A 27,769-nucleotide genomic window follows, 5' to 3' on the forward strand; every position below is an offset into this window, starting at 1 on the left:
TGAATGTTGCATTTGCATTTGGTTTGATTTTCGATTTAAAAAATTTATGTCTATATTAGATCTCTTTTGATATTGTTTTAAAAATAGTTCATTTAAGAGTTAAACTGGTAATGATCTTTACAAGTTTAGTTTTCAAATGGAAATAGTGAGCTAAAATAGATTGATTGAAATTTAAGTGATGAGGTTTGGTTTGGATGTGGAATTTGCATTTAATTTCTAATCACACGACTACACTTGACAAAGAATTTTATGTAAGTTGAATGCTTATTTCAATTGATACTATGCACAATTGGCATTCATAATGGAGTGGCTTTCAATTTATTCATATTATAGTCTCTTTAAAAAATGATTATTAAGTACAATCAATTTGATCCTTGGACCTGGCAAGTACAAGTGCTAGCATATAATAATAAGTAAAACATGGCGCATATACTTTGGCAACTATGTTGCCTTCAACCATTGTGACAATTGAAACAACTGACAGTGCTACATGAAAATTATATGAACTTATTTAATATATATCGCAAATGCCTATTGCTGGTATTTCAGATTTTAGATCACTTAGGGCCGTTTGGTGGATGGACTAGGAATAGAAAAATTGGAATATGTTTTTTATTTTTCGTTTGGTTCATCACTTGGAAAAAGGAATAGGAATACATATTCTCATTTTGCCTCTAAAATGAGCTTATACCCATTCCAAAAAATAGGTGTTATTGAAATAGTCATTCCTATTCCCAATGTTACATCCTTATTCTCCATTCCTATGCCCACAGCCAAATGGACTCTTATAACTTCTCTAGCAAATGATAGTCATTCCTATTCCCAATGTTACATCCTTATTCTCCATTCCTATGCCCACACCAAATGGACCCTTATAGCTTCTCTAGCAAATGTTACATAAAATGAAATCATTTAAATTTCATTGTACTTTGACAGATGTCCTTGCGTTCATTTGATTTTGGTACAAATTTTTAGAATTAAACTCTACACTTGTCGATTGCATTGATCTCTTTAATTTTTCCGTAGTCCCTTCAACAAATAAAGTTTGTGCATATTTCACAATCTTTGTCAAAGAAGTTACAATTATTTCAAGCATTCATGGTGCCCTATGCTTCAATTTTTTCACACGTCTACAAACATGCAACCACCTGTGAGAAAATGGAGTGTGTAGAAAATGATTGTTTTACAAACACACCTGGGCCCAACCGGAATATGAACTAGAACTAAACCGTCATTCAGTTGAACTGCAGCTGGCAAACTGATAATGGAACATACCTGTACCCTTCCTTTGACCTCTGCCTCATCTCCCTTCGCCATTTTATCACCCAGAAAGAGCTCAGTTTCTTATTTAAATTTATGTTCGACAATAAGCAAGCCATTGAAAAACAGAGTGGTTTTAGTTTCTTTTCTGGCAACAACCAACTTAATTTTTTTGGTTTATTAATAGCAATTCTCTTAAGACAATCCCTTAAAGCCTCTAAATTTAGCAATATCGATATAAGTTCTTAGGTCTATCAATACTAGTTCCCTTTTTGCAATTCCTTAAATACTCTCCAGTTTCTAGTAATACAAACACAAATGCCTAGGTTTTGCCTTCATAACTCTTGAACTCATATACATCTATATCTAATTTTAAGCGGTAGCAGTAGGGGTTTGGTTTTGGTTTGTCGGATTTAGAAGAAATTATGCTTTTTTATCTCCTTCCAACTCTACCCATTTTTCACATCGACCCCATTTGCAGCACGTCAATTGCGCAAAACCTTGAGAAGTTAATTCGTATGGTTTTAGCGACTTTTTATTTTGGGAATCTACAAGTGACCAGATCAAGTTTTGGTGTATTATATCATTCTACAACGAAGGTAAATAAGACCTTGCTTCCTAAAAATTAAGGGATATACATAGAAAAGTTTCAGACAGAAACCCTCATGAGGTACTGCCTCGGTTTCAGAAATATTTCTGTTAGTTCAATTTTTTTTTTTGAAAAGTTTGACACTTTTATCAAAAATTTGAAAATATATTATTTTTATAGATATATATTAATAAATAATTATGAATACTATAAATAAATATATTTGTTTTCTATAAAATAAGATAAGATAATGATATTAATGTCTAATGAGAGACCAACTAAGGTCTATGGGACTGAAAGATACAACAGTGCAAAAAAGATAAAAACAACGAGAGCGCCAAAAAGTGAAAAAAAAAAGGGAAAACAACAAGAAGAGAGAAGGATCAACAATCCTTTTTGGGTAAAAAGAAATCCCACACAGAAGGATAAGGCCTAGGACGAGCAAGGGTTAGGGCTCGACTATGTTGTTGTCTCTATATAGCAATGGGGGTAGGTTGCTGCCGTATGAGGATCCCAAGGCGAGGTCTAATCGATCTGGTGTTTTCGAAGATGGGCACATGCAGTCGTTTCATGCCCATAGAAGTGGTGGGCATGGAAGGAAAAAAGTCAATGATGAGCTGATAAGAGGTCTGGCTCTAAGAAAGCAAGATCTGCAAAGCATGGTCTCTGAGCTGGGAGGCCTCCCTAAGGTAGAGCGCTATGCACCGCTGGTTAGAGTAACTAGAAAAAGCCAAGAGACATCTGCAATCTCTGAAAAGATAGTGGAACTTGCCTCTAATCTCATACTAGATAAGGAACCTGAAGATGAAGTGAGTCTCAGTCTCTGTCTCCAATATGGTGCAAAGGCGACACACACATTCCTCTTTGGTTAGGTGGTGCTCTGTCTGGAAACGAAGTCAGTGAGATCCAACTCTGAAAGATCCCAGGGTGATGCGAAGGGGGTGGCTCCAACGTCGACTCAAGTAAGAGGGACAGACAATAATACCATCATGGATCACTAGAAAGTGCTGAGAGTAAAAGGCCATCCAAGGTTGTAAACCACCATGAGGGCTGATCCAAGTCGTGGAGATGTACTGCCTGTAAATGTCAAATCTAACATGTGCATTCAACTCTTGTCGAGAAGGGAGGAGGTGGGTAGGAGCATCCAAGGAGAATTGGTATGGCGGAAGATGATCGATGTCAATCCCGATCAAGCTCAATAAGATAGTGCCCTGAGAATACCAGGAACGAGCCTTCGTCATCCCCGCCGAGTGGGTAATATCCACAGAAGAATAGCAAGCAAGGTATGAGTATCTATGTCAAGTCCGCAAAGCCTCTAAAACACTATAAATTTATAAATATTGTTAATAAACAATGCATTAAGAATAAATATATAGTATTATAATTTATTAGATATATAGTTATCAATTTATACTAATTTTAAATTTACAAAAATATTTTCTATAATTCGTTGAAGTTCAAAACCATTATGTGTCTGCATCTTTGAAGCATATCGTCAAAATTGTCCCTGTGTCTGAATCTAGGCTTCTATGTTTTCTCAGTAGTATGAATTTGTGTGCAATAGTCCTTAGTAATCGCACCTTTCCTTAGCAGCCATGGCAACCCTTTTGTTAGTCGTGGCAACCTGAGGGAAAATGGAAAAACTATAAACATTTTATACAGAACTTTATTGTTTTTCATTAGACCCAAATATCGTAAAAACCATGATTTTTTCATCTCAAGTGCGTGCGATTTTTTCCAAATATCATTGGCAATTTATTTGGCGATGATATCAGCTAGCAGTTTTGCTCCCAATATCTCGCGATATTAGCAGTATATCGCAGTTTTTTTAAACTATGAGGTACTGTAGCCATGATGATGTTCTCAAATAAACTAAAAAATGATCGTAACCAACGCTAGAATTATAAAGCGCGGTGCATCTAATGTGTCACAAAAGGAGCCCAGGCTGAACATGTATGGATCAAAGAGTATATGTGAAAAACGGATCTTCGAAACTGTAAAATGTGCAACATGTACAAGCTTCAGTGTTTCAAATGCATGCCCAGAGAAGCATATTTTTAAGAAAAGGCAAATCACGGCTACATCACAGATAAAGAGAGGTAGAACTCTAACTTCATCTGAGACCAAATCAGAGGTCCAAAAGCTCGGGTCTAAAAATCACTAGCGTGCATCGACGGGAAAAAAAATTGAAACCCTAGAAAGAAAGCAATGGCCTTCCCTATCCTTTGTAGAGAGCTCTTCTCTAGCTCTGAGAACTGTCGTTTCCGAATTCATTTTGGCTTTAATAGTTTTTGTTGAATGATTTCAAGCATCCTTCTTCAATAGTTTTTGCTAGATGATTTCAATATTAACTCGAGCATTCCCGAAGATTCTTTCTTGCATTTAAATATTATAATTCGAGCTTCATTGTATGAAATGCATGTCCAAAAAATGCACTTTTTTTCGAAAAGGTGAATCACAGCTACAACGCAAAGAGAGAGAGGTGGAACTCTAGCTTCATCTGAGACCAAATCACAGATGTTCAAAAGCTCAAGACCAAAATCATTATCATGCATCGATGGGAGAAAATAATTGAAAACCCTGAAGAAAGAAAGCAATGGCCTTCCCTATCCTTTGCAGAGGGCTCTTATCTGCCTCAAGAGATGTGTTGCAGCTTCTGGACTCATTTTGGCTTCAATAGTTTTTGCCGGAAAATTTCAAGCTCCCTTCTTCAATTGTTTTTGCTGGACGATTTCAAGATTAAATTGCAGAAGCTTCTTTTTGGATTTTGATATTACAATATTTGTTGTGTCCACTCATGGTGTTTTTAAAATTTCTATAATTTTTGTTTCAGAAAAATCATTCTCCTTGCTATTTTCCACAGTAACCAATAGGTTTCTAAATAAATAGTTTTTAATAATTTAATAAATAAACAAATATTAGAACTTATAAAAATATTGAAACCTCAAAAAAAATTCTTTAATTCTATTGGCCATTGAAAAAAATTATTAGTTTTTAATTGAACTGCATAAGTTTTCCGGCAGTCGGCAAGAACTAATAATATTTGTGTTGTCTTAATTTTCAGGAATAAAGTAACACCATTACGAGTAACTACGTTTAGCTGCTAGTTGCAGTATTTGTGCTCACTTCATGACATTAACAACTCCCATTGATTGAGTTAAAAACTGCTCTATAATTTTAGGGTTTAATATATAAAACAATTTTTTAGTATCAAGCTAAGACAGACACATTACTTGTTATTTAGAGCAAACAAAAAACGTGCTGGTGCTCTTACTGTTGTGCGGTTCTGACATCTCAAAGGTTGAAGTTACTGATACCTGAATAGTTTTAAATAACTTGAATGCAATAATGCTGTGTTTGAGGGGGAGCAGAATGAGAACTGTATTTCTATATCAACCTCTGTCTAGGAAATTACTCCCAAAAGCCAAAAAATGCAAATTATTTGTTTTCCTAATCTATAGCTGGTAGCCCAAATCCAACGTTTCTTCAAAGTCAGTATTAGAGAATATGTTTGCCATTCCTAACCGTTAGTAATCAGCAGGTATAGAAAAATCATACCCCAGATTACTTTTATGACAAAGAAGCAGTATGAGAAGTAGAACAGAGTGATATGTGTGAGACTCTTGCAGCTTAAGTTTGATGCAATCGATAAGAACCATGTATGTCTAACATCTAGTTACAACCATTTCACATAAAGGCTACGATCATCTGCATTTGCATCTGAGCATCATTTTGAAATTTTCATCAACAGAGTAAAATACCTAAGGTTTCATGGTGTGAATATACATGGAACAACATGACACATACCACATCAGGTGTATGTTCTTACTACAGACATATACAGTGATTAATAATGCAAATACATAAACCATGAAGGATATTATATAGTACAATCTTTAATATGTATGTCATAGTTAACACTGATGAACCATCCATCTAGAGCTTCTTATTGGATATTTAGATAATAAAAATCTTCAGGTTGCTGCAATGGGAGCAGTACTTTGACTCTCCTTGAGCTGGGCGTGAAGAAATTGCAAAACTGAAAGCCGCTGCAAGATGAAAAGAAAGTTACAAGCCTGGACACTGAAAGAAATGAAAAAATGCAGAGCGACTTCAAGTAAATTCAAGTTGCTATTGATTAAAATTTAAATAAAAATGGAAGTCAAAGGATCAAATAGACCTGTTGCACTCAAAGTACAAGGATGTTACAGCATTGACTATTCCATTAAAGGTGTATAGGCGGGCAGGCAAGAAATGCCTGCATCAAATATTACATACCCTTCTCTCTAAAGATGGCTCCTCGCTCGGATGTAATGAAAGACATTCCAAGCTTTTTACTGCTTCTTGAAATCCTTCAATAGCAACTTCTTCATTACCTAGGCCTCTATTTACATCTGCCACCTTAGCTAAGGAAACTGCAACATCAAGTACCTGCAGTCCAAATTTAAGAAAGTAAACTACCAAATAAAGGAATTGAATAGAGAAAAACTGAAAATATCTGAAAAAAATATTATTGATATTTGCAACTGATATATTCATGAATATATCCATTCTGAGGTCTATTATTTCCCATGTTGCTCTGGCTCCAATGCGTAGAATTATACATTCATGAAATCTTTAGACAGATTATGTTGCTTGAACAGAGATACCTAAGTTTCCTGCAATTTGATTTCCTCTGAAACAATGACAGATCCTCCTCAAATAGTTGTAAACTTGTGACTTGTGAGCATTGCATATAACAGATTAGCTCACTAATAGATTTGTGACTTGTGAGCATTACATATGACAGATTAGCTCACTGATAGACTAGTGACTAGTTATCAATACACGCATAAGGAATGAGCTTCATTATATTTGAAGCAATATAGCTTGATTTTCATGGGAACAGGCAGAAAACCACCAAAGCATTAAAGCATTAAGAAAGGAGTAAAAGCACAAAAGAAATCCCCATCCTAATACAAACAAGTCATTAGAAATCCAAACAAAACAAAAAAACATGACTACATTGACATGGCAAGAAAAAAACCTGTGACGATAGTTTTGTGTGATCATTAATAGCCTTGCTACGGATATCCAGTGATTGAGAATAATGCAATTTTGCAGCTGAAAGATCTCCATCATAATATTTAAGATCTCCAATTTTGTTTAATGACACTGACAGTGTATGTACAACCTGCAACAAAAATATCGGCAGTTATTTATTGGCAAAGGCAAATCAATTTCATACTTGCAACTTTTGTGTGTGTGCGCGCACGTGCGCATGTGTGTGTGTATGTGTGAGACAGAGAGAGCTATATAACACAGCAAATGTGTGTGTAAGTGAGAGAGAGACAGAGAGAGCTATGTACACAGCAAAATGTATTCAAAATGTAACTTGGCATGTACATTCATAAAAGTGGAATATTTTGGAACACGTGTGTGTGTGTGAGATGGAGAGAGTCATGTAACACAGCAAAATGTATTCAAAATGTAACTTGGCATGTACACTCGTAAAAGAGGAATATTTTGGAACACATGCAATGTTCCCAAATTTTAAGGTAGCAAATTCATTTTTATTAAGTTGTCAAAAATGAGTGAAATATTTAAATGATGACTTAATATTAAATCATTTAATTAAATATTAAATATTAAATAATAATAATATATTTCACTGCCAAGCTTATATAATCCATCCTTGCCATGTGTGATAGGGAGGCTCTTCATGAGCTACTCTGAGCTCTTCTCTAGGTCACTTCTAGGACCTTCTAGGGCTTCTTTTCAACCACAAACCCTACTACCTTAGGAGGTTCAACTCATATCCCTCCTACTCTCCTAGAGCTTCTCTATCAAGTCAGATTTCACACACTTCTAACTTAAACTCACAAGGGTAAGCCTAAATTCCTAGCCCTTCCACATTCACCTTGCAGGAGTCTAGGGCTTCCAAATCAATCATTTCATCACCAAACACTACATTTCGCTTGATCTTTTCGCCATTTTTCCAATTTCTTGTTATTAGGCCTACTAGCCCTAGTAGGTCACAATTAGGCCTCCAAATTGGGTTTTTGGGTTCTAGTTTGAGAAAGTGCCAAAAAACCCTACAAACAAATCACCATTGTTGATACTCATTTGGGTGTTCTTTGAGATTTTGGAGGTTTCAAGATTCTAACTATCCATACAATGCCCAAACCCTAATATAACTGATTTGCAAAAGAAACAAGCTTGTGTTCAATCTTTCAATTGGAAATTGACTCAAATGGATTCAACTATTCTTCAACTCTTCACCAAGGCTCTGTATGAACCCCATGCACATCTCCATGTCATTGGATTTACTCATCCAATCTGCTCCTGCAAGTGTTAACCTCTGATAACACTTTCTTCCTAGCCAGGCTATGGCAAAGCTCGACTAGGGCAACAATTTAATAATGGCAAAAGTCACTTTCTAGCCTCCAACGAAAGGGAAAAGAATGTACACAGACTCTACTTTCATACCTCCAAGGGTCGTGAAATTCCCACAGTGGCGTTTCAAAGAATAGTCAATATTAGACTCAACTCTGTGCAGTCCAGTGAACAAGAATCAAAGATTGGAATTTTGTTTACACAAAAAAAACTTAACAAGATTCAATACCAAAGCACACAATGCAAGGAAATATACTACCCTTACTATCTAAAATGGAAAATCTGCAAGTTCAATCCAGTTGCACCAGTTGCGAAGGGTCTGCGAAGGGTTTGCTAGAAAACTGTCAATTGTTCTTTATTGAAATTTGTGTCAAATGTTTACCAACCTACTTACAATGCCATGGAAGGCTTTATATATGTTCCCCCATCATGTTTCCACTGTTGGTTCAGACCCAGCACTGTTTTTGGGCGAAATGCACAATTATGCCCAAATGTTGTCATGCAAAATTGTCAAAATGCAAACGTTTCATTGACAAATTTTATGCACCTTATGCAACATTTGATCTCTTCTTACCAATTTACTCCCAAATGATGCAGAATTGTGCCTTAACATCCCCTAGACTTGTCTGACACAAAAACATGACATTCTACTTACAAGGCATTCTACCCATTGTACCCAGTTTTGGCTCACCTAGTGTTAGCAAACAGTTTTTTCTCTCTTAAGAGTTGTTATCTCTTAATAACAAAAGAAAAACTAACTTGCCACAAATGAGTCTTGTTATTACTTCAGAAAGAAAACAAAAGACTCTCTCTGTTTAAAGGCACAGATCCATTTTTAAAAGATTAATCATGAAAAGCATTTATTACAAAAGAATTCTGAATATTGGTTCCTTTAACCTGAAAGAACATAAAAAAATTAAAAACATTCTCTTATAAACACACAAGAATGTTGCAGATTCAAAGGATAACCATTCCGTAATTTATGCCACATGACATAAATCAAAATGCTATTCTGATTTCTGATCAAACTTACTGAACCGTAAAGATAAAAACATGCACTACTTCAGCAAATTAATGAAAATAAGCCATCACAGTGATATTGAATTCCACACGAAATTACAACCAATTCAGACAACCATACGATCATATGAGCGATAACCAGAGAATAACCATACAATTAATCACTATTTGCCATTAACTTATTGTCAAAATGCCACCGAAAATCCTTACTACTGTATCAAAAAGGAACTATTATCACTATTTTTGCGTTCAGAGAGTCAAACCTAGGGATCTAACCAAAAACAAGTAAAATAGCCACACAGGGCTTCTAAATCAGTTTTAGAAAGTAACTCCTTAAGGAGTTACTAACTGTCAAGTAAACCAAGTCTTAAGAAAACATTAACAAAAAGAAAATAAAACCACTACGGCTCATGGCCCCTCGATCCCTATCTAATTGTCAGCAAGATTGCCAACATCAGCATTCTGTTCTTGCATCATAGGAAAACTGCCACCAACTTCCTTCCATGCTGTGTGGATGGCCAGAAAGTTAATCAGTTCATTTTGTTGAGGAACTCCGAGTTGCTCCAAGCACAACTTCCATATCATCGTAATTCGATTGACATGCTCCAATTTCTTGTTCTGTGTTTCCAGGTGATCAGCACAAAAGATCATCGAGTCGGCCCTAATGACAACAGTGAAATCCTTAACAGTAATCTCCTTCGCCTGTTTCAGTGCCTTTGTTTTGGAAAGGAAAGTCGATTCAACTTCTTTAGAAGTTTTACCCTCTTGGTCAGTGTTTTCCATGATCTTCACATCAATACATTTGATGTCGGCAGTTAAGATTTCCTTCAGACAGTTCATCTCTTCCTATAACTCAACACATTTGTCCAGATATTGTTCAATTACAATATTCCTCCATTCAAGGTCGGCTCGAGCTATGAACAAGAAATCTGTGCTAACATGGGCTCCATGTTTCTCAGCCAGAAATCTATTCACTCGATATTCTTGAAGCTCTGAGATGTCGATGATGTATATATCCCATTTTACTTTTTCTGACTCCCACGTATTCATCTTAAATTCTAGAGCAATCATCACCTTTTCTGCTTTGGCATTGGTGTTGGTGAAATGGGAGAAATATCTAGTTGCCTGAGCATTCACAGCATTTAACCATTCATCATAAGCATGAGCGACTGACCTGTCCCTTTTTACCTGTTCAATGAAGCCCTTATTGGTGGGAGAAGTAACATCAATTATAGAAATTGGGTTTGGCTGGGTTTCTGTATCTGGATGCTGAAGTTGATGAATATATTCTGCAATTTGGTGCAAGGATTGCTTGAGTTCTTGCTTATCCCTTTTGTCTTTCCATATACAATGAGAGATCCTGGAATTGCCAACATTCCATATCTTCATATCTGAAGCTCTAGAGGCGGGGCCAAGGGTGGTCTTTTCCACGGCATAATCCTAAGGAGGTACATCATCTAGACTCTTATCAACTATCATCTTTGGAACATCTGCTACCCAATGTCCGGTCTTTTCATCAATGTCTAGTATAGTTTCAACCTTTCGCTTCTTGGTTTTAGGGGTTTTTCCAAGGCATTTGCTTACCATGTCCTCAACTGGGAGGGTTGCAGGAACCAGACTTCTTTTCATCCCTACTGATAACTCAAACCAATTAGGAACCGAAGAATTATCCTTTGGAGGAGATGTTTGAAATGCAAAAGAAGTGTTGAGTGCCAATGAACTCAAGGTATTAGCCCCTTCAATCGCTTGCTTACTTCCTTGATCCATTTTGTTACTCAAGCTCTCAGCCGCAGAGTTCTCCCTTAGATCTATTCAGTAGGCTTCGTACAAGCTTCCTTGACAGAGCTCTACAGACTTAACTTCTTCCTGCTATGCGAACAAGTCCACTTGACCAAGGGAGGGATTTGAACTGAACTTGAGGTATGATGGGAGAGCTAGGAGTGGAAAATGTAGGAGATGAAGGAACATAAGGTCCCAATATAGATGGAAGGTTTGAAGACTTTAGCTTTGATGGATGAGGACCAAGGATAGACTTAGGAGATGAAAATGGATAGTGAAAAGGGATACCAACATCTTTAGAGTGAGCAACATAGTCAAAGCCATCAATAGACTCATGAGTAGCTTTGATAGGAACAACATTTTTAATAGGAGCTGTTGAAGCTTGAGCACTCTTTTGAAGTGGATATGGAGAAGTAGAACATGAGGGGACACTTTGATCTTGACAAGTAGCTTTGGATAGCATAGGAAGAGAACTTTTATCATAATTTTTAGTAAGCTCAAGGGAGATAATGGAAGTGGTATCTTCATCATACTTGGGGGATGGAAAAGACATAGGATACGGAGGGGTGAAATTTTGAAGGAGATGAAAGGGTGCTCGATCTTGATCTTTCTTGACATTTATAGCTTTTTCTTTTTGAGAGTCCTCTTGACATGGAGCCACTTCTAAGGACAAGGGAGAATGAAAAGTGAATGGATTAGTGCTTAGATCTTTAGGCTTAGTAGCATGGAAAAGGTTTACAGCCAAGTGAAGGTTAGCTTGAGTTTCTTTTAGAGGTAGCCCTTGAGGATAGGCATAGTGTATGTGAAAAGCATTAGGTTCTTTATTTGATAGAGGCATGACAGAATGATTTGAAGTATTGGGAGGTGTATGGGTGTTGGAAGAAGTGGAGGTATCAAGGAAACCATCACTAGACATAGGTTCATTAATATGATCTTTCTCAAGAAAAGTATCCTCATCACATGATTCACTAGAGGTTCCAAGATCAACAATCTCATCATCAATGAGATCTTGGATTTTATGTTTCAGTTCAATGCAATCAGAAGTAGCATGGCCATTAGATCAATGATAAGCACAATAATCATCCAAGAGAGGATTTCCATCGGAGCTAGACTTAGGCAATGTGATGAGCTTGGTGCCAAGAATTGTTTGCAAAGTGTCATCATAAGAATCTTCCAAGGGAGCAAAAGTTCTATCAAAAGTATATCTAGAGTCATTTTGTTGCTTCTCAAGTGAATAGCATGCATCCATGTCTTCATCATTTTCTTGGTCAAAGATAGGTTTATCATGAAATTTTGGCATAGGCTCAAAGGAGGTATCACTTGCTTGTTCTCTAAAGAGGTCTTTAGATCTAGAAGATGAAGACATTTGATGTCTTGAAGTAAAGCATGTAGACCTAGAAGAAGAGGATGACCTCAAAGAAGGTGACTCACATGCATGTAAAGACCTTAAGGAAGATTCATGTAATGATGCAATCTTCTCCTCTAACCTTTTCTCAAGTTTAGAAAAGAAGTCAAGTCACAACAGGTGACAAGAGTGCATGATCAATACCCAACTTTTTGAAATCACTTTCAAGGACCCAAGTGTCTTCAACTTTAAGCATATTCTTCCACTTGATCTAATGTTCCATGTCAATCTCATGCCTAGTCTTCTTGCTAGCTCTTGAGTCCAATACCTTTTCTACTTGTGGCTTAAGTTGAGAAGGCAAACTCAAATTAGTGATCACCTCTGTAACATCAGGAATTCCTTTATTTCCCTCTGAGTTGGATCCTTTATAAGGAACTAAGTCTGCCACATTGAAAATAGGAGACAGAGCAATATCTTCTAGTAGATCAATTTTGTAAGCATTTCTTCCATACTTAGCCAGTATTTTGCATGGACCAATTCTTCTCATTTGCAATTTTCTATGCACTCCTTTTTGAAGTCTTGCTTTACTCAAATACACCATTAGCAGATCTCCTACTGCAAACCTGCACATCCTTCTTTTCATCAACCTTGTCCTTGATCTTCTTGGTATTCTCTATTCAAGTTTGCTTAACTTGCTCATGAATCTCTTTCATGGATTGTGCAAAATCCTCAATATATCCACTTCTCCTTTCCATGTTTCCATGGTCTTTAAGCTCCAACACACCTCTGGGATGCAAACCATACACTATTTCAAAAGGGCTCTTCATTGTTGGCTTGTTAGTTGTATCATTGTAAGCAAATTTTGCTTGGTGAATGACTTGATCCCAAGCTTGTCCATACTCTTTTGTCAAACATCTCAAGAGATTACCTAGTGTCCTATTTACAACTTTTCTCTGCCAATTTGTTTGGGGATGGTAAGCAGACCCAAATGATAGATTGGTACCTAACCTTTTCCACAAGGTCTTCCACAAATGTCCCATGAACTGTGTCTCTATCAAATGCTATGCTAACTAGTAAACCATGAATCCTAATCACTTCTTTGAAAGCACATTGGCTATTTGACTAGCATCACGGGTCACCTTGCAAGGAATAAAATAGCTCATTTTGCTAAATCTATCTACTACAACATAGATGCTATCAAAACCATTCTTTGTCTTAGGCAATCCGACAATAAAATCCATACTTACACAATTTTGTGGCCTATTGGGAATTGACCAAGGTTGATAAAGTTGAGCATTTGAAGATGTTCCTTTGGCTCTTTGACATATAGTGCATTGTACCACATACCTCATTATATCCTTATGCATCTTTGGCCAATAGTAGAAACTTTATACCAGCTCCAAGGTCTTGTTCAACCCAAAATGTCCACTCAAACTGTCATTATGCTTTTCTTGGATCAAATTTTCTCTCATTGACCCCCTTGGTACACAAAGTTTCCCTCCTTCGAATAGTAAACCTTCTTGTAATGTGTAGTCAACATCGTCACCATGGAAGTGATTTTCAAAATCCTGACACAACTTGTAGGCTGCAACAAAATCTTCATCTTCTTTACAGAGCGCCTTAAAGCTATCAATCCCAATGCTCTTCAACTGAATTTCTTGGACTCTCAACAACTTCTTACTCAAAGCATCAGCAACTTTATTGCATTGGCCTTTCTTGTGTTTAATAGTAATGTATAAAATTGCAAATACTCAACCCATTTGATATGCCTACGACTCATCTTGTAAAATAAGGAAATTATGTCCTTGATTGTCTATACCTCCACTTTCTTAGTTCTTGAACAAGAGAATATAATTCCAACTCATAAGATGAGTACCTTTCCTTAGACTCATTGAGCTTCTCACTAAAAAATGCTACGGGCTTGCCTTTTTGGCTCAAGACTGCCCTATTGTAATGTTACTGGCATCACACTCTATCGTGAAGAGTTTGTCAAAGCTTGCTAGCACTAACACATGCTGTATAGCCACCTTCTTTGATAGTTCAAAGCCTTGTCTGCCCTCTTAGTCAATTAGAACTTGGGCTTTACACCTCCTTTTATTGTGTCAAGAATTGGAGCACAAATCTCACTGAAATTCCTTATGTACTTCCTATAAAACTGAGTTAATCCATGAAAACTTATCACCTCACTAGAGGTCTTTGGAGTAGGCCAACTAAGTATTGCTTCAGCATTTGAGGGGTCTATCTTCAAATCACCTTTTGAAACTACAAAGTCAAGGTAGACCAACTCATGTTTCATAAGCTCGCACTTCTCCAAATTGATGGTTAGTTGTTCATCATGCAACTTCCTTGGTACAATTTCTAAATGCTTAAGACTTCATTCATGAGTCTCACGAATGTACTAGGAGCATTTGTGATTATAAATGGCATAACAAGCCACTCATAAAGACCTTTTGTGGCTTTCAATGTTGTCTTCCAATCATCCCCCTCCTTAATCCAGATTTGATGATAGCCACTTCTAAGGTTTATCTTGGTGAAATACTGTGCTCCTCCTAAACAATCCATTAGATCCTCAATCCTAGGAATAGAAAACCTATATCTGATCATGATTCTATTTATAGCCCTTGAATGAGTGCACAATCTCCATGTTCCCTCCTTAGGTGCTCAAATTGTGGGAATTGCAAATGGGCTAATGCTTTTCCTAATCAAGCCACTATCAAGGAGTTCTTGAACTTGTTTGGCCACTTCTTCATTTTGTTGTGGTGTCATCTTATGAGAAGCTTTATTAGGCAAGGAAGCCCCTCAATTCGATGACTGATGGCTCTCTGTGGTGGTAAAGTGGCAGGTGTTCCATCACTAATGTTGTCCCTAAACTGATCCTACAAAGTTTGCACCTCTACAAGAATGTTCACCTTCTTATCTTTCTGCTCTTCCTTAGGTTTTACAACTATGGAAAATCCAACTCCTCCTCCCTATTTGAGTGTCCAAAAATTCTTTTCTCCAACCAATAATACATTAGGGCCTACAAACTTACCCTCTTCTCTATCTACTAAGGATTGATCCTATATGTGACACTATCTTTTTGGAAAGCATGAGTTCTTTTCACCATTATGGATTGCTTTTCTGTCATACTGTCATGGTCTACTCAATAGTAGGTGACATGCATCCATTGGTAAAACATCACACAATTTCTTATCCTTATAGCCTCCTATGGTGAGCTCCACCCAAGCTTTCTCATTCGCTAGAACATGTTGCCCTTTGTTATGCTGTCATTTTCCAAGTAACTCTATATGGGTTAGTATGTGGAATTCTTTGCAATTTCAACTTACTCATTGCCTCCTCTGAGATCATGTTATCTATAGACCCTGAATCTATAACCACCTTGCATAATATACCCATGATCTTGCACTTAAAAATAAATAAGGCTCTTCTCTGGCTAGGCTCTTCTATCACAAGTTCTTTTATCAGAATCCTTCTAACCATGAGGTTCTCTCCAACCTCTGAATCCAAATTCACCTCTGGTGACTTCACACTTGCAATGTCTTCTTGAATATAATTTACTCTTCTATCCCCTCCTTGGAATGAAGCCTTTTCAGAGTATCTATAAGCAGGGTGCCCAAGCTTATGACAATGATAACATTTCATTGTGGAGAAATAGGATCCTCTCCCTAATCCTCCAGACCTACCTCTACTACTGTTGCTAGAACCCCTTCCTTTATAGCTTCCTCTGCCACTGGAATCCCCACTTTGCTCTGCTAATTTGGATTCCCCTTGGGATCTACGGTTTGTGCTTCTCCCTGCTAAACTTCCTCTCTGGCCTCTACCGTCTCTTCCTCTGCCTCTGCCCTTATTACCTTACTCATGCTTCTTTTACTCCTTTCTTCCACCTTTAGTGCTAATTGATTGCATCTTTGAATCGTGGTAGGACTTAGCAAGCTAATTCTTCTTGGATACTCCACCTCAATCCATTCAAGTACCTTACACCCTTGATATCCTCATCCTCTACTACATTAGATCTCAAACACAACCATTGAAACTCTTTAGTGTATGTGTTAACATCAAGGTCCTTTTGTCTCAAAATTTTGCCTCCTCTACTGTTGGAATCCCCACTTTGCTCTACCAACGTGGATTCCCTTGGGATCTTTGGTTTGTGCTTCTCCCTGGAAAACTTCCTCTCTAACCTCTACCCCTATTACCTTGCTCATGCTTCTTTTTACTCCTTTCTTCCACCTTTAGTACTAATTGATAGCATCTTTGAATTGTGGTAGGACTTAGCAAGCTAATCTCTTCTTGCATACTCCACCTCAATCTATTCAAGTATGTTGCACCCTTGATATTCTCATCCTCTACTACATTAGATCTCAAACACAACCATTGAAACTCTTTAATGTATTTGTTAAAATCAAGGTCCTTTTGTATCAAAATTTTGCCTCCTTTGCTATTCGAGTCCCCACTTTGCTTTGCCAACTTGGATTCCCCTTGGGATCTTTGGTATATGCTTCTCGCTGCTAAACTTCCTCTCTAGCCTCTCCCATCTCTTCCTCTATCCTTTGCCCCTATTACCTTGCTCATGCTTCTTTTTACTCCTTTCTTCTACCTTTAGTGCTAATTGATAGCATCTTTGAAATGTGGTAGGACTTAGCAAGCTAATCTCTTCTTGGATACTCCACCTCAATCCATTCAAGTATCTTGCAACCTTGATATTCTCATCCTCTACTACATTAGATCTCAAACACAACCATTGAAACTCTTTAGTGGATGTGTTTAACATCAAGGTCCTTTTGTCTCAAAATTTTGTCTCTTTCTATGAAGTTAGATCTCAGTCTTTAGGTATGTAAGTTTCTTTGATCTTGGCAACCATCGCTTTCCAAGTAGCAATGGGATTCTTGCCCTCCTTTTCCCTCTCTGTTTGAACAAACTTCCACCTTGTCAAAGCAGCCCCTCTCAATCTTGATTTGACCACCGTCACCTTATGTGCCTCACTCACATCTTCACATTCAAAGTGGTTTTCTAGACCCTCTATCCACTCCATGACCATATTGGGCTCCATTTGGCCGCTAAATAAGGCTACTCCTAGTGCTTTTCCTCCCAAGACCTTTATTGCTCTAAGGAAGTGTTCTTCTTGCAATATAGGGTCTAGTTTAGGCACTTCATCCTCCACTGCAACCTCTTTCTGCTTCTCTTTTTCCTCTTTCTTAGTGACCTTCACTAACACTCTTTTTGTTTTATTCTCCACCTCACCAAGCTTACTTTCCAATTCATTGAGCCTTTCTTTAAGGAGTCTATTCTCCTCTACCTAGTCTTGGACCATCTTGGCCAATTCTACATTGGTCACCATGCTTGCCCATTGATTATTTGACATGCAATTCACTTAGCCCAAATCTTTTAGGCTCTGGTTACCTTGATAGGGAGACTCTTCAATGAGCTACTCTGAGCTCTTCTCTAAGTCATTTCTAAGACCCTCCAAGGCTTCTTTTGAACCACAAACCCTACAACCTTAGGAGCTTCAACTCATTTCCCTCTTAATCTCCTAGAGCTTCCTTATCAAGTCAGATTTCAAACACTTGTAACTTAAGCTCACAAGGGTAAGCTTAACTACCAACTTCCTAGCCCTTCCACATTCACCTTGCAAGAGTCTAGGGCTTCTGAATCAATCATTTCAATCACCAAACACTTCATACTGCTTGATCTTTTAGCCATTTTTCTATCGGTTCCAAGTTTCCTTGTTATTTAGCCTACTAATTAGACCTCCGAATTGGGTTTTTGGGTTCTAGTTTGAAAAAGTGCCAAACAACCCTACAAACAAATAACCATTGTTGATACCTATTTGGGTGTTCTTTAAGATTTTGGAGGTTTAAAGATTATGACTATCCGTACAATGTCCAGACCCTAATACAGCTGATATACAAAGGAAACAAGCTTGTGCTCAAGCTTTTGGAAATCCACTCAAATGGATTCAACTACTCTTCAACTCTTCACCAAGGCTTTGTATGAACCCCATGCACATCTCCATGTCATTGGATTTACTCATCCAATCTGCTCCTGCAAGTTTTAACCTCTGATAATTCTTTCTTCCTAGTCGGGCTATGGCAGAGCTCGCCTAGGGCAAGAGTTTAAAAATAGCAAAGATCACTTTCTGGCCTCCAATGTACACAGACTCTACTTTCATACCTCCAAAGGCTGTGAAATTCCCATGGTGGGGTTTCAAAGTAGAATCATTTTCTTGGACCCAACTCTGTCCAGTCTAATGAACAGGAATCAGAGCTTGGAATTTTATTTACAGAAAATAAACTTAACAAGATTCAATACCAAAGCACACAATGCAAGGAAATAGTCTACCCTAACTATCTACAATGGAAAATTTGCAAGTTCAATCCATTAAGCACGAGTTGCACCATTTGCCAAGGGTCTGAAGAGAGTTTGCCAGAAAACTGTCAACTATTCTTTATTGAAATTCCTGCCAAATGTTAACCAACCTACTTATAATAACATGGAAGGCCTTATATATGTCCTCCCATCAGGTTTCCACTATATGTTCAGACCCATAACTATTGTTGGGCAAAATGCACAATTATGCCCAAATGTTGTCATGCAACATTGTCAAAATGCAACGTTGTCATTGACAAATTTTTTGCACCCTATGCAACATTTGATCTCTTCTTACCAATTTGCTCCCAAATGATGCAAAATAGTGTCTTAACATCCCCTAGACTTGTATAACACAAAAACATGACATTCTACTTACTCACAAGACATTCTACCCATTGTGCCCAATTTTGGCTTACCTAGCATCTTTTGGCCAATCTTGGCAAAACTTGCCATACCTTGGCAAAGACAACCAAACAACATTACAAACCTTCAAAACTCACCTAGAGGACATGCCATGATCCTTATTGGACCTGACATACCAAAATTTGAGGGTTGAAAACAAATTTCCCCTACGTGCTCCTGCACCAGTGCGCTATCTGGGAAGAGCCTCCGATCATCGCTGCTAATGTGGTTGGCATCTCAGCAGTTCAGAAGAGACACAACTTCATTCATTCCTTCAGTCTCCTCATCATAGTGCCAGAGTATTGGAATGCAGGAGATCAATGGGAATACTAATTGAAAGTGTTGTTGAATATGCAATTGATTGCGTGGGCATTCATATGCTGTGAGCTCCTGTTGAGGGGTTGACCTGTATTGGTATATTTGCTGGTGAGTAAGATAACAGTGTGTGCTTAATGCAGATTCATCAAACTGGACATTCTGGCTTTACCTGTGTCATTTCTCTATGGAAAGGTGTTTGGGTCTGAAGAAGATCTCCGGTAGAAGCTGTGAGTTGAAATGACTGTAAAGCACTATGTGTTCAGAGACCTGTAGATGTCTGGGGAATGTGAAGGGGGGGATTTATAGTTGTTGAACTTGGATGATGCAGGCAGTGCTGGTGGCTGTAGTAACAATCAGGTTCCTCAAAATTGTCAAATTGTATTTTTATTGGAAATAATTGTTCTGTACTTATTCTGTTATATCCTGTTCAATAAACTTATTAGCAGTTCATTGCTTCTATCTTTGGGACCAAGTGTACTATGCATAGAATCTTCTCAGAAACATATGCAATCTGTTTGATAGCATTCTGAGTTAAAGGTTTGAAAATTTGCTCTAATCCTGAGAAGAATATTTCAACATTGGTAATCTGTCTATATATGTTCAGTGTGTGCGTTTGTGCATGTGTATATGTGACACAGAAATGTATTTAAAATGTAACTTGGCAAGTACAGTCGTAAAAGAGAAATATTTTAGAACACATGGTGAATCACCCTATATATGTTCAACAAGAAGTGTATTTTCAACTATGAATAAAAGATATGATTCACTTTTATTAACAAAATTAACCTTTCTGTTATGTTTGTTCCATAATTGTTCCCTGCAGCTACTAAAAGAGAAATGAAACTAAAAGTAGAGGTAAATGTCAAATGGAACAAAAGAGAAGGCATGTGTGGAAGCGATAAACCTCTGGATCATCAACAGATAATTTGGAAAGAAACTCAACACTTTCGCTATAATATTTGACTGCCCCACCAACATCTCCCAGCGCTCGACTGCACAATTTGAATAGCAATTAATATACTGGACTAAATTGAGTAATTTCTTGAGAGAAATCCAAATTAATGTGTAAGATTCAAGTTGCGAGTAAATAGCAAGTTCATAGAATGCATCAACAGCCCAGAGCAATAAAGATGGAGAGAGGCATTGTAAATTTAATGATGACACATACAAAAACATCTGTTTCGGTACCTTCTAATTTTACAGATAAAAAGCAATGTATCTCCTTGCTGAAATCAGTGCAGGAAAAACAAAATCATGTGTGCTAACTTGTAGTCATAACAACAGTTGTAAGTCCAAGAGTCAAACCTAATATAAAACTATACTTTTGAATTACTCTTTAAATCTACAGAAAATGACAAGCATCTAAATGTTGTTATCGTATTTCCAACAAATGAGATGCCTGGCCTCTTTGAAAGTTTGAAGGGACTTGTGAGGCTAGGTGTTTCCTTTGTTGTCATTTGTCACGAAGTAACAATTCCTTTCTTGAAAGGTTTACTGTGTGAACAATAGACAGTTAACTTTCCCTCTTGAAATAATTCCATGCTTGTGTCTTGTAAACAAGTGCAAGCGTGTATGGCACATCTCTGTTGTATGAGAGAGAGAGAGAGAGAGAGAGACCAGCAATCCCCAAGCATGCCAAGAACAGCCCCTAGTTGCGAGCATAACTCTGGGGTAGTTTCAGTCCTTCCCAGCTGCTCATAAATATCCTCTGCACATATACTAAGCCTTGACTTGGCACTCTCCAAATTCTGGGCCTGAAATGCCTGCAAATGCAATTTGCAACAAATTGGAGTAACCATATTTATCAAAATAATGGAACAAATTGAAGAAACCATAGTTTTTAGAAATTGTGCAAACTAAAAGTCTTGAGTCACAGATGTCAATAAGTCATTGGTCTATTCTTTTAATACAAATGTTATAGGATTTTTCTACAAGGGATGCATTATTATATATAATTAACAGCCACAAACACACCTAAACTATACATTGTAAAAGAACTTGTTTACATTCTTTTCAGTAATACCTATAATGACAACATACCTACACAGTAGGTATCAATTTGAATTTCCAAAAATATCTATTTCCAAACTTACTTTCATAGCTTGTTGCACAAGGAAGCTGCCCCTTTCCAACGAGACATCCTCATAAACAACGGTCTTAGATTGTTCGTTATCTTCTTTTTCCTTTGTATTATCTGAATGAGATACCGTTCTCTTGATTCTAGCATGACCTTCAATGAACTGATCAACAAGTGCTTGAAGATCAGGATCAGGCTCAACTTTATTGATGTCTGCTCCGCATAAAGGACAATCCTCAAAGCGCAAAATGCAGACTCTGTAGACAAAATGAAGAATGTCCGTCACTAATATTTGGAAAAATGCTTGAAATATGAATATCTAATGGCAACATAGCAGAAGATCTATATTAAAATTACCAGCCAAACAACCATAATAAGAAAACTGGTAACTTTCAGTTATTATTTAGTTCCTCTTTCATCTTACTATCCAGACTAAAGCTTACTTGCAAAATTTATGGCCACATGGAACACATTTGCTGCTTTCATATAGTAATGCTCGACAAATTACACAGCTAAATGGTCCTATTTTGAATGAGTGAGAATCATATCCATATGGACACTTTGGAGCTTCTCCTTTGTTTGAATTATCCTCTTTCTCTCCCCTAGCCTGGTCAGAAGAATTGTTTTCATCTTCTGTCTGTTCTTGTTGGACCTTTTCTACCAAGTTTTCTGCATTTTTTTTAGCTATTCTTGCAAAGGGGCATACAGAACTCATTTTTATGGCTCAAAATAGAGCTTCTCCTTTACACTGCAAAAAACCTGCATAATTGACCTTAAATTTTAGAAGCTACTCATTTGCTAAAAAGAAAAAAGAGATACAACTTACAATTCATGTATATTAACAAGATTTCAGGGTTCAGAATACACAATTGTGAAGAATAGGAACATTTTACAATTCCATATCAGTCTAATGAAGAATTAAATGTTCCAAGGAAAATTGTAGTCTGGGCATAGAATTCTGGAAACAATCAGCCATATATGTCCACAAAAGTAATTTTTTGGTGTTCTGAAGTGTGGTTTAACTATTTTGCTCGGAAGAAAAGGGACAACAAACCCCATTCCATTAAACAATATGAATCAAAAATGAACCTAACACAATTCCAATGCAACATATATCAAACCAAATAGTTTGTTTCCACTCTAGAAACCAAATTGTTTCCCTTGAAATTTCATTACTTTTAAACCTAGAGTTCCATGATCTGGTTAAATAAATTATAAACCCCAATATCCAAACTTAAGACTGATCCAATAAACATCCGCCAAAAACAGTCTCTGAAAGTACTTATATAAAATAAAGAAAACTAAATAAGGCTTGCCTCTACGAATATGTATTTTCATAGCCACAACACTCAAGCTCATACTGAACTACAGTGATGTGACATGTATCGTGAACCTTACAAAGTATCCGAGAAAAAAATTAATATCAAAATAGTACAATTGTTTGGAAAATCATAATAAAATGTAGTATGCAGAGATTAAAGTGAAATCATAAAACTTCTCAGTAATTAGCCCAGTTTAATATGTTGAAAAATGAAGATAGAATACTACCCTATATTATAGTAATTAGTCATACACAACTAATAATGACAATAATTAAAATAGTGTGTGTTAATACAAGTTGTCAGGGACACTTCTAATTACAAAAATTATTTAACTTCACATTCTACAGTTGACATAGGAATTTGATTACGTGATCTGGCAGAACCACAAGATAAAACTATTGTTTGTATTACCACATCTAGTTCTAATACTCATCATTTATCATTAAATAAATTATAAAATGCTCTAGTTTCGTTTGGTGCTTCATTATTCCTGCTTATTCTTTTGTTTCCTTCCACATTGAAATTCAGAAGTTGCCCAAAACCAACAAATGTTCTCATTATCAAACCAAATAAGGGGTCAGCAAAGGAAAAACTATTACAGACACTATACATATCCTAGAAAAAAATTAATATCAAAATAGTACAATTGTTTGGAAAATCATAATAACCTGTAGTATACAGAGATTAAAGTCATATCATAAAACTTCTCAGTAATTAGCCCAGTTTAATATGTTGAATAATGAAGATAGAATACTACCCTATATTATAGTAATTAGTCATATACAACTAATAATGACAATAATTAAAATAGTGCGTGTTAATACAAGTTGTCAGGGACACTTCTAATTACAAAAATTATTTAACTTCACATTCTATAGTTGACATAGGAATTTGATTAAGTGATCTGGCAGATCCACAAGATAAAACTATTGTTTGTGTTACCACATCTAGTTCTAATACTCATCATTTATCATTAAATAAATTATAAAATGCTCTAGTTTCGTTTGGTGCTTCATTATTCCTGCTTATTCTTTTGCTTCCTTCCACATTGAAATGGTAGCATCAAATATATTTGATTATCCTCGTATATCTCTATATCTTCAAATTTCAATAGATAACAGGTGACTTACAGAATTTTATGCTTTCGTAACTTTATCAGACTCTACCTCCTTGTGCCATTCTCCAGGTTACTGGGAAGCATACCCAGAAAAAGAAAGTTTTCATGTTGCCATGAAAACATAAACCACTTAGATCAGAAAACTGTAGAGGTTTGTTTCTGAATCCAGTGTCCAGAAGGCTACTTGAAGTGCCTTAAAAGTGTGTCAAGACTCAAGATTGATTCTCTGAGTGCTGAGATTTTCCCCACGTAGATTTACTACTTTCGATCATTTTTCTCTGCAGTAACCAGAGCCTCAATAAACAGTAGATAGCACATATGCATGACCTTGGAATGCATACAAAAAAAGAACATTCTCAGCTTATCTTAAATTTTATGAGCAATCTATCCTGATGATGTTTAAATTTTTCTCTTCTGCATCTCTTTTATGATTCATTTTCTATATTTCATGATCCAAGTAGTAGAAAAGTTCCTTTCAAGTAGTATAACAGGGAAGTCCAAGTGCTTCACCTCTGTGAGCACCTAGATGCAATGAGTGCTAAGTGTTCCATTCATTCTCATTGGAGATGAGCTCTTGCGAACCATTACTCACGAAACATGGCTCAATGAGTTTGACTCATGCTACACAGTTGAATCCTGATATCCTGATAGCAATAACACAACTAGACTTGTTGTGGAGAATATCTACTTACCAGTATAAAAGTTGTTAAGAAGGCCTATTTTTCTTGTAAATGGTGAAATCATATTTGATATCAAACTCTGCACTTGTTTTTAACCTTTCTTTCTTCTCTCCTGCTCGAGCTAGGTTTGTAAAGCTCAAAATTATGCTTTAATAGAACTATTTTAACGTTGAAGGCAAGTTCAATAGCTTTATGTGGCATTTTTCCAAGCTCATATAATTTCTTCAGCAAAGCTTGTTAGTAGATTAAGCTAATCTTCTATAAGCTTCTTCATTTTTGTTTTAAGACAAAGCATAATGCTCAAATTTTAAAAATCTACACTGCTTTAGTGGACACATTACCTATAACTTTCCATGTATCAATTTATTCTTTACGCAAGTATGTCTAATTTTAGGTGTCAATACAATTTTTTTTACTTCTTTGACTATTTATTCCACTTTCTTGTACAGATATTGAAAGCATCATTCATGGGAAGTACTTATGCTTAAACCTAACACTAGCAGCAAAAACCTCCTTTGGTGAAAGAAAGCTCACACACATTTATCCTGGTAGGCTGGTTGTTATCACAATATAAACTGTATAATAGTGACAGCTTAGATGCAAGAACTTGGTTCAAATCACTAATATAAGGGCTACTCTGCCATTAATTGCGATTTACAATTCCTCGCATTAGGCATTTGAATAGCCAACAGCAATTAAAACATATACTTGTAACTAGTACTTTTCTAATAAATGTCAAGAAAAAAGATTAAATTATCTACATGGAAAAATGATTTTATCTTGGTTTCCACAATGCACTAACTCTTTTCTGCTCAACAAAATTGTAAAACTTGAGAAGCCAAAGCTAAAATAGATTTATAGACTGAACAAAATCCTAGCTCAATTTTTGGCTGCACATCAGTATAAGCTACAGCCAAAAACATATATCTGGAAGTTTTAGCTACTAAGACAACTTCCTTGATCAACAAACAAGAGCACCTAAAGATTGAAGGCTATCGTATGTTGATTCCTGCAATACTTATCTTGATGGCCTGCAACAGAGGTGGATAGGGGGGAAAAGAAGTTGAAAAAGCTTGTGTAATTTCTTTTATAACATCCAACCAGATTACTAATTTTGCTTGTTTGGTTCCTGAAAATCAATTTGTTAATATTTCTAGGATGAGATAGATTGTACTTTATGTTCACAATACACCAAATCCAGCATCAGTCCATACATGAGCCTCGGCTCTGTTTTGAAAACTAAGAGATATCTTTCATGAGCACTTTATTCAAGTACAATATACATTTTTTTATCATAGCTATAATTTTGAGCTATAGACTTTTAGACAATACCTGGACTCATTCAATTTCTGAAATAAAATATAAATAGTTTTTGTGATTTTTGAGTAGGGGCATCATTAATAGAAGCCTAGCATATCTAGTAAAAACAATTCAATTAAGATTTATAATTTGATGCTTCCAAAATCCATAGTGTCTCAAAAAACGATTTTGGAGACAATGAGTGATCTTATAAATACTGAACAGCATTACCAAAAGCCTTTTTGTAAACACATCAATTTCTTCAAAAATTGTCTGAAAGCATGAACTGCTACGAGATTCACCGAAATTTAGTTTTACTTGATCTCCTACAAGTTTGTCTAGGCTCAAGAGTCAAAATATGTAACATTTTGAGTCGTGTGAAGTCATCATTAAAAGAAGCTCCATGTGTATAGAAAATTACAAAACAAATGAAGATTTGATGCATCCACAGTTCAATGTGTTCAAAATGGTTTATGGAAAAATTAAGATCTTATCACACAGTTTTTACAAAATCCTTTTTCTAATCACATTCATTCCTTAACCGTGTGAAAGCATGAGTTCATACAAGATTAGCTGAATTTTACTTAATATCGTACCTAAGCTCTAATTCTGTTTGTTGCTTTTGGGAACAGCCCAAGCAACAAAACCAGACTGAAAATGTTAGGATCCTAAAGTAAACTCCATAATTTTATATTTGAAAGAAATTACCCAACAGCATCACATTCGATGCCTCTGATATATTTCTCATGAATACAGATGATAGAGGTGGGATTGGCAATGCCTAACTTACTCCAAAGGGGTCATGAAGCCAAAATATAAAGGCTACAAATAATAAATTTGGATATTATACATAAAATACAAAGTATTTTCAAAATGAGGACTTCACTCCATAAGTTGGATTTTATAAGCCATATTAGCACGTTGGTCAAGCTGTAACCTAAAAAATGGCTGTTACAGTTACCTTTTTCCGAAACTCAAATTAAAATAACATTTACAGAGACCACAATCTTGCACCCAAATATGACGGATCCCTGATGCCCTGGCCCCAACACTTCGGTATTCCTCTTTTCTAGAGAAATTAGTTAACATAACGATATTCATGTCATGGAAAAACAAAAGTTAAAATGGAAACGATGAATTCACAAATATAACAAATAATAGCCATCAAAAATCGATATATTATTCCGTCATTAAAATTCCAATAGACACATTTAAAATATTGGGGTCTAGACGGTAATGGGGGCATTCCAGAGCGTAATCCATATTCACAAAGACAATAAGACAACACAGGATTCCAAGAATTCATTTGTTGAAGGATAGCAACTCGTAGGATTTACAAATAACATTACAAATTCGAATGTAATGCGCGGTTACACATCCTAAGAATGTGATTCACGCTTACTTCAAATAGCATCAAAACTTACCAACAGCGTCATACAAAGTTTGTCAAACAAAAATTTGACTCCACAAGGCAACTGAACGAAACAAAAATCTAAATATAACCAAACAAAGAAGAACCCTTAAAAATATACCAACCTGTCAGATACCAAAATCGGAGCCGCTGCAACCAATCCTGATCTCAAAATTTTATTAACTACTCGTTGAACCTGCTTTCAGCCTGCAAACATCGTCATTCAAAACAAATTTTAAGTTTTTTTTGTTCACCTATTTGCTCACTTCTGCGTCAAATTGTGTGTAAACAACGATCCGTCATCTGAAAAATCACTGACTATTTCATTATAACTAATTCTTACACGTCACTTGAATCATCTGGAGCGATTTGCTGGGGAAATTTCCAGAGGTCTGCGAACGGAGGGCTT

The 27,769-nt window shown here is 36.4% G+C and overlaps 1 protein-coding gene across 3 annotated transcripts; it reads right to left on the reverse strand.

The window, feature by feature from the left end:
- Positions 1-5,534: 5,534 nt before the first annotated feature.
- LOC149536995 (zinc ion binding protein) lies at positions 5,535-27,769 on the reverse strand. Of its 3 annotated transcripts, none has more exons than XM_089806707.1 (9): positions 27,704-27,769; positions 27,486-27,567; positions 21,975-22,290; positions 21,548-21,788; positions 21,072-21,217; positions 20,359-20,446; positions 6,876-7,022; positions 6,128-6,280; positions 5,535-5,898 (listed from the first exon to the last, which is right to left on the reverse strand). In XM_089806707.1, the coding sequence occupies exons 3-9, from the start codon at positions 22,244-22,246 to the stop codon at positions 5,824-5,826; spliced, it is 1,122 nt and encodes a 373-aa protein (XP_089662833.1). In that variant the 5' UTR covers positions 22,247-22,290; positions 27,486-27,567; positions 27,704-27,769; the 3' UTR covers positions 5,535-5,823. The 3 variants fall into 3 exon arrangements, with proteins under 3 accessions (XP_089662833.1, XP_089662834.1, XP_089662835.1); XM_089806708.1 differs by having other exon boundaries at positions 27,482-27,567; XM_089806709.1 differs by lacking the exon at positions 27,486-27,567 and having other exon boundaries at positions 27,615-27,769.

Source organism: Cupressus sempervirens, chromosome 10 (genome assembly GCF_028749045.1).
Source record: "Cupressus sempervirens isolate cs-2001-9-10 chromosome 10, ASM2874904v1, whole genome shotgun sequence".
In the NCBI taxonomy this organism is placed as follows: domain Eukaryota; kingdom Viridiplantae; phylum Streptophyta; class Pinopsida; order Cupressales; family Cupressaceae; genus Cupressus; species Cupressus sempervirens.